The sequence below is a fragment of the Hipposideros armiger genome, unplaced genomic scaffold (genome assembly GCF_001890085.2).
Source record: "Hipposideros armiger isolate ML-2016 unplaced genomic scaffold, ASM189008v1 scaffold_43, whole genome shotgun sequence".
NCBI classification, from domain to species: domain Eukaryota; kingdom Metazoa; phylum Chordata; class Mammalia; order Chiroptera; family Hipposideridae; genus Hipposideros; species Hipposideros armiger.
The window spans coordinates 4,520,774-4,527,214 of record NW_017731393.1 but is presented as its reverse complement, the minus strand read 5'-3'; the positions used below and the strand labels follow the sequence as shown (position 1 = coordinate 4,527,214).

Here is a 6,441-nt window from a genome sequence, read left to right as displayed (position 1 = left end):
GGGAAGGGCCTTCCAGACAGGGGAAGGGTGCAGAGGTGAGACGGGAAGGGCCTTGCAGGCAGGGGAAGGGTGCAGGGTGAGCAGCAGCCTGAGCGAACCTGGAGTGCTCAGTGAGGAATGATGAGACCACACCCTGGAGGGCCTTCTGGGCCCCTCTCAGGAATCGCATCTCTATCCCTCCGTGCTGGGGACGCCCAGGCAAAGGTTTTATAAGGGGAGGAATCTGCCAGGTGTAGATTTTCAAAACATAATTTTGGAAGTGGTATAGGACTCACTCCAAAGCAAAATTTAAAAAAAAAAACACAAATAATTCATTAATCTGGCTATTTTTTCTAATCTGTGATGGCAAGTGGCATGATCCCTTGTAATTGATCAAGTGTTTATTTTTAACAATTGAAATGTAATCTGTCATCGTTTTGTAGATGGGAATTTCTTAGCCATAGGCTCCCACGACAACTGTATTTACATATACGGAGTCAGTGACAACGGGAGGAAGTACACGCGAGTTGGCAAGTGCTCGGTAAGCGCACATATCATGTCTCACGGACACGTGTGTCGTCCTCTAATTACGTCAGTATAGTGTGCGTCAGGAGGTTTATAAGCTGAGTGAGGCTCATACGCTGCTTCTCTCTCTCAGGGTCATTCCAGCTTCATTACTCACCTGGACTGGTCTGTAAACTCACAGTTCCTCGTGTCCAATTCCGGAGACTATGAAATCCTCTACTGTGAGTAGCACCCAGGAGTACGTTTACTCTGACACCAAAACAGGGCCTTCTGCAAAAACACTTCCCATACAGCTTGGGCCTCAGTTTCCTTCTCTATAAAATAGAGGAGTCTGGCTGGATAACCCCTCGAGTCCTACCTAACACTGAGACTCTTGGATTTCAGGCCAAGCGTGATCCCCTGTTGAGGAGATGCGGGCCCCGAGGAAGAGAAGGCCAAACTCTGCCAAGAGGGGCTGGAGTGGGGCAGATGTAGCAGAAGAGAGAGGGGTCAGAGCCATCACAGCGAGAGGGCCCTGGTGGGAACATCATCCCCAGCAGGCAGACCATAAAGTTTCTCTCAGCCCTCTGGGACCCCTTCTCCTTCTCTTCCAACCCCTCCGGCCAGTGTCTGTGCCCAGGCAGGACCTGGGAACAGTGAGGATGATAATGGCTGGCACTTGCTGAGCATATACGACACAGCGTGCTTGGGTTCCTCAAGCACTTGCCAAGCACCCACCACGTGCCCAGCTCTGGCCTGAGAACGGGATCCCAGGGCATGAGAGGGCCTGGTCTCCGCCCTGCTGGAAGGTACTAAAAAGTGCAGCGTCCTTACATACATCTCACGTGATCCACAGCACTTTCAGGTGCCTCATTTTATAGACAAGGAAGTCTGGGCTCAGATACGAGGCCGCAGCATCAAGAGCCATTGGGTGGGGAGGCGGTCGCCCACTTGTGAAGGAGCCGGGGTCAGGCAGGGCAGCTGGTGGGCAGGGAGGGGGGGGCATGGCCTGTGCCAGGGCCACGCCTCCCTACTGGCTAGCGGTCTGTGGTCTCCTCTCCCTGCCCTTGCCAAGGTCCTGCTTAACATGAGGCAAAAATGGGGGTGAGGGCATGGGGGGGTTTCAGGGACAGGCCCTGGGTCTAGAATCTTCTCAGATACAGTCTCATACTCCACTAATGAGAGTTCATTTGGGGAACAAAGCACCTGGGAGGCCATAGGTACTTGATCTGACTGGTTTCCATAAGCTTCCATTTCTAACTCGAAGTTGAAGGGATTGGGGTGTGTGCACACACGTGTATGTTGGGGGAGAAGCCTGGGGAGCCAGGCAGCAGGGGGCTGAGTTGTGTTCAGGGGCTCCAGGGGGACAGCGAGTGGGTGGAGGCCTAGGAACCAGAGCATGGTCAAAGGAAAAAGAAGCCAGACTGGGGAAACAGACCCAGAGAGGGAGCTGGGAGGAGAGGGAAGAGGTGGGCCCCACCCAGGCCCTGGGGCTGGGCTCAGCTCCCACGGGGCTGGGACGAGGACAGTGTCCCACTCCTGAGGGCCCTGTAGCAGAGGAGGCCTGGCCCTGAGGGCCCAGCCCTGCCCAGGGAGGAGCGGAGGCTTTGGCTCAGAAGTCACCAGAGCTGTATTTGCTTTTCCCAGGGGTTCCCTCTGCTTGCAAGCAAGTCGTCAGCGTGGAAAGTACGAGAGACATCGAGTGGGCTACGTATACCTGCACTTTGGGATTCCATGTCTTTGGTAAGTTTTCTGCAGCTATCTGTCGGTTCAAGCGTTAGGTGTGTCTACTTGTAGAATGTTTCTCTAATAGTTAGCAGGTCTCATGGACACCAGCCTGTTACTGCATGAGCCCCACAGGACACACTCCGTGCAGCTTCCTGGGGAAAGGCCAGGCGAGAAGAACCGGGAGATGGGTTTTAACCCTTTTCTGTTGTGTGAAATGGGTCCTGAGATCATTCTCTGGACTCACATGAGGCTGTGCTAAACTTCCTAGATAGGTGGCCCAAATGGCACTCTATCAATTTACGTATCGTTTTGTTAGAGTGATTACTGTATCTTTTTGGTCCTTAAACTAAATTTTTCACTTCCTTCAAAGCTAAGATTAGGAATATATTCATAAATGATCTAAAATAAATTGCCACAATTTAGTAGAATTTTTTTTAAAGCAGTATTTATAATCTCTTTATGCAAGACAATAAATTGGCCAGAATTTCACAAATCTTAAAGCTAGCGTTTTACCAGTTTCTGGCATTAAATGCCAGGAACCCCCACCCTGGGTTTTCTCCAGAACTTTTCACCAGTTGAAAAGCTGATGTGCACCCAGCTCTCTCAGATCCAAAGTTATTGGGACCAAAAGGGTTTCCCGGAGCAATGGTCAGGAGACACCGCCCCCAGCCCCACACTTCAGGCCCTCCTGGGCTCTGGGCTCAAAGCAGAGCGGCTGCCTCCCCAAACCCACCTCACCTTCCGGGTGCCCCCAGGCAAGCAGCAGCCACAGAGAGCTGACACCAACCAACCACTGACAGGCACACACAGACCCAGGGTTAGAAAGTCCTTTGGAGAGACTCTCACATGTAAAGAGTGACCCAGAAAAAAGAAAAGCTAGGACACTGCAGGCTTGAGGACTAGTCAGCTTGCCATCAGATGCCTTGGGGACAAAGGAAAGGCATTGTGTTCGGAACCAGGGTTTCCGGCATGCTTTCTGCTATATTGTCAAGAGGGGCCCGAAGGAGCGGGGAGCCCAGCCAGCCTGTCATTGCCACCCTTGTGCAGTAGAACTGGAGGAAGCATTGCAGGGGTTCCTGGGCATGGCCTGGATTGTTTCCCATGGACACCCAGAGCGGCCCTTTCGGCTCTGGTTTCCAAAGCTGGGGACTTAGGCAAATTCATTTTGGTGAGAGTTCAATGGCCAGTCCCCACGCCGCGTGCCCAACGTTTCTGATATTTCCAGTGCTCTGTCTGTGGTCTTTGTCTTAGGAGTGTGGCCGGAAGGCTCGGACGGAACCGACATCAATGCCATCTGTCGGGCCCACGAGAAAAAACTCCTGTCCACCGGCGATGACTTCGGCAAAGTGCACCTCTTCTCTTACCCTTGCTCGCAGTTCAGGGTAAGGCTGCATCTTCCCAAACCTCACCCATCATGGGGATGCGTTCGCAGCCCTACCTGGCTCTTTGATAATCGAATAGAAAGGCGCTATGAGTGAATGCCACCAGTCACAAGTGCACACTTGACCCTGTCGACGCACTGCCCTAGAGGACTTCAGGGGCTCTCACTATCCTCCAGGGAAACCCTGACTGTAGGAAGCCCTTAGACCTGGCTCGTCTACCTCTGTCGCCTTCTAGATGGGCTCACTCCTTCCCCACCCACCACGTGTCCCCCACCCCCACCCCCCAGGCCTGCTGAGCTGAGCTGATGGCACCAGGGCCTGGCATGCCCTCCCTAGTCCTTCCCGTTTCTCACCCTCCTTCACCAGGACACCCCTCCCCCCCCCATCCCGGCAGCTGGTTGGTCTCCTCTTTGGTGCCCTGTGCCCCGTACAGTCCTCTGGGATTGAATGGTCCAGGACAGTCACTTGCCTGTCTGTGTCCCGACCAGATTCTCCATGTGCAGGGACTCCGTGTGGCTGTGTCCGGGTCCCTCCTGTGTCCAAGTTGCACAGATGAGAGATGCCACCGAGTGAGGGAAGAAGGAAGGAAGGGAGGAACGAATGTAGAATTCCAGCCGTTTCCGACTCCAAATAGTTAGCTTTGCATTTATCTCCCTCCATGTGTTTCTTCCCAGGCTCCCAGCCACGTGTACAGTGGGCACAGCAGTCACGTCACCAACGTCGACTTCCTCTGTGACGACAGCCACCTCATCTCCACGGGCGGCAAAGACACGAGCATCATGCAGTGGCGGGTCATTTAGAGCCGGCCCAGGAGGCACGGCCTCGGTCCCTCAGTCACTGTGATCTCTGTTTTGTTTGCAAAGTTGTCACAACCCTCAGGAAAATCAGTCCCTGTACCGGTTACCTTTGCTTCATGGGTCAGTGAGCGCCGCATCGGGTCAGCAGTTCAGGTTTCTCCGTGTACAATATATTAATATAAAACACATTTAATATAAAAACGATGCCAAGGTTTACATTGCGGTGACGCCGACAGAATAACTGGTGTATCCTTTATAACTTTTCTATGAACTCTTCGAAAATGGTCACAGAATGCCTTTCCAAATACTGTACATAGGCTGTACTCTTTCACTGTCGAGCTTGCTGAGTCGAATATTTATGACAATAATGAGGTACTGAATTATGATCGCTGTTGATTGGTTGGTTGGAAGGGATGAAGGGATGGAGCAGAGGAAATTGCTGACTTGCGCAGCTGAGTCAGGAAACGCAGATAGACTTCCTGTGGTCGTGGTGTCGAAGGTTCCATGCGGCTCTCCCTCTGGGAGGCTGAGGTGAAGGGGGTTGCACTCTTCTTGTGGTTAGCAGATTGGACTCCAGATTAACCTAAAGGTTTCAACGGGGGATACAGGCAGGTCAGAGTTTCAGCAGGCTGCCCGACCCGGTGGGCACCGTCCACCGCTTAGCACTCTGGTGGGTGGCGCCCCTTTCGGTTCCGCGCTCACGTGCCCTGGTGAGGGGTGGACACGTTTGGCCACCTGCCTCTGTATATTAACTGGCATGATATGGTATTGTACTTGTATAGAATTTTAGCAATTCATAATAAATATGTAAGGCTAGGCTTTACTATTTTATGCTTATGGACATTGTATATTTGTATTTTAAGACCAAGTAGACCAAGTCAAAAAGATACCATAAAACCTGCAGCGTGGAACAGTCTAGAAGGCTCCACCAGGTACTAAAGGCAGCAGCTTCTCTTCCTGTCTCGTGTGCCTGGACGGCTCGTTTTGCCAAGAAATACAAGTAAGGTTGCGTCCTGATGAGTAAAACGTAGGTGGCATACATTTGTCAAGAAGGCCTTATCCATTTTGATGGTGTGACAGATTGAAACGTATTGTTTACATTGGGGAATGTATCTCAAATTTTCAAACAGAAGAGTAATAAACAGACTTAAGAACAAATATTAAGATTTTTACTTGTTCTAGGCAAGTAAATGAATTGCACCACGTGAGCTCTGCAGCCGTGGTTTACAGTGGCCGGTTAATCGCGACATTGGAAGCAATTTTTAGAACATCTCCAGCCCACTGCGGATGTGCAGGGCACCAGTAAACTCTGTGTATCAAAGGTGAATCTGTTTGTATGTATCCTTATCAAATATATTCTGTAATGAAATAAAACCTGAAAAGTGGATTTCTTATTGACCTATAATCATGAAAGTATATAAATTAAAATATTTAAAATTAGCTATGATTCACACTATATTCTGTTTCATACACAGATTTCTTTTCTCACCTGGGAACTATAATTTGCATATGGTGTGTAAACATTCATCCGATTAGATAACTATAAGGAATTTAAGGAATTCTGCTTAATTACCATACCCAGTTGTTCGTTTACTTGGTTATGTAAATACTGGCAGAAATTAATAATTGGGGGAATAACCAGATCAGGGAAGGGAGAGGGGCCCATTATTGACTTACAAGATCTGCCTTTATATACTCCCACTATTTTTTAAGCTCAATAATGGGGAAAGGATATGTATAGAAGCCAATCTTACTATCTTCTTACTTGCCTACATTTAAATGAAATTCTTTAAACAGCCTGAGGGTGTTCATTATTTGCTCACTTGCTCATTAACAGCAAGCTAGGGCCTTGCACCACCATTCACCCCTGTGGGGCAAACAAGGCCTAGCACCTCCAGGATTCTGCTAGAGCGAGAGACCCCAGAGGCTGGGCAGCTTCTGGCCCACAGAGCCAGGCCTCTTCCTCCCAGTAGCCTGTTGCCTCATCAGCTCTTAGCCTGGCTGTGGAGAGTGACAGGGGAGGGGCTGTTTTCTTAATCTCCTTCTAACAG

At 50.4% G+C, this 6,441-nt stretch overlaps 1 protein-coding gene across 9 annotated transcripts in view; it reads left to right on the top strand.

The window, feature by feature from the left end:
• EML1 (EMAP like 1) overlaps nucleotides 1–5,267 on the top strand; it is a 172,477-nt gene extending 167,210 nt beyond the window's left edge. For all 9 annotated transcript variants that reach the window (XM_019639385.1, XM_019639389.1, XM_019639387.1 and 6 more), the window contains 5 exons: nucleotides 423–520; nucleotides 638–725; nucleotides 2,131–2,226; nucleotides 3,463–3,593; nucleotides 4,268–5,267. In XM_019639385.1, the coding sequence (XP_019494930.1) occupies nucleotides 423–520; nucleotides 638–725; nucleotides 2,131–2,226; nucleotides 3,463–3,593; nucleotides 4,268–4,393 (539 nt within the window). In that variant the 3' untranslated portion in view covers nucleotides 4,394–5,267. The remainder of the gene's footprint in view (nucleotides 1–422; nucleotides 521–637; nucleotides 726–2,130; nucleotides 2,227–3,462; nucleotides 3,594–4,267) is intronic.
• The last annotated feature ends 1,174 nt before the right edge of the window (nucleotides 5,268–6,441 follow it).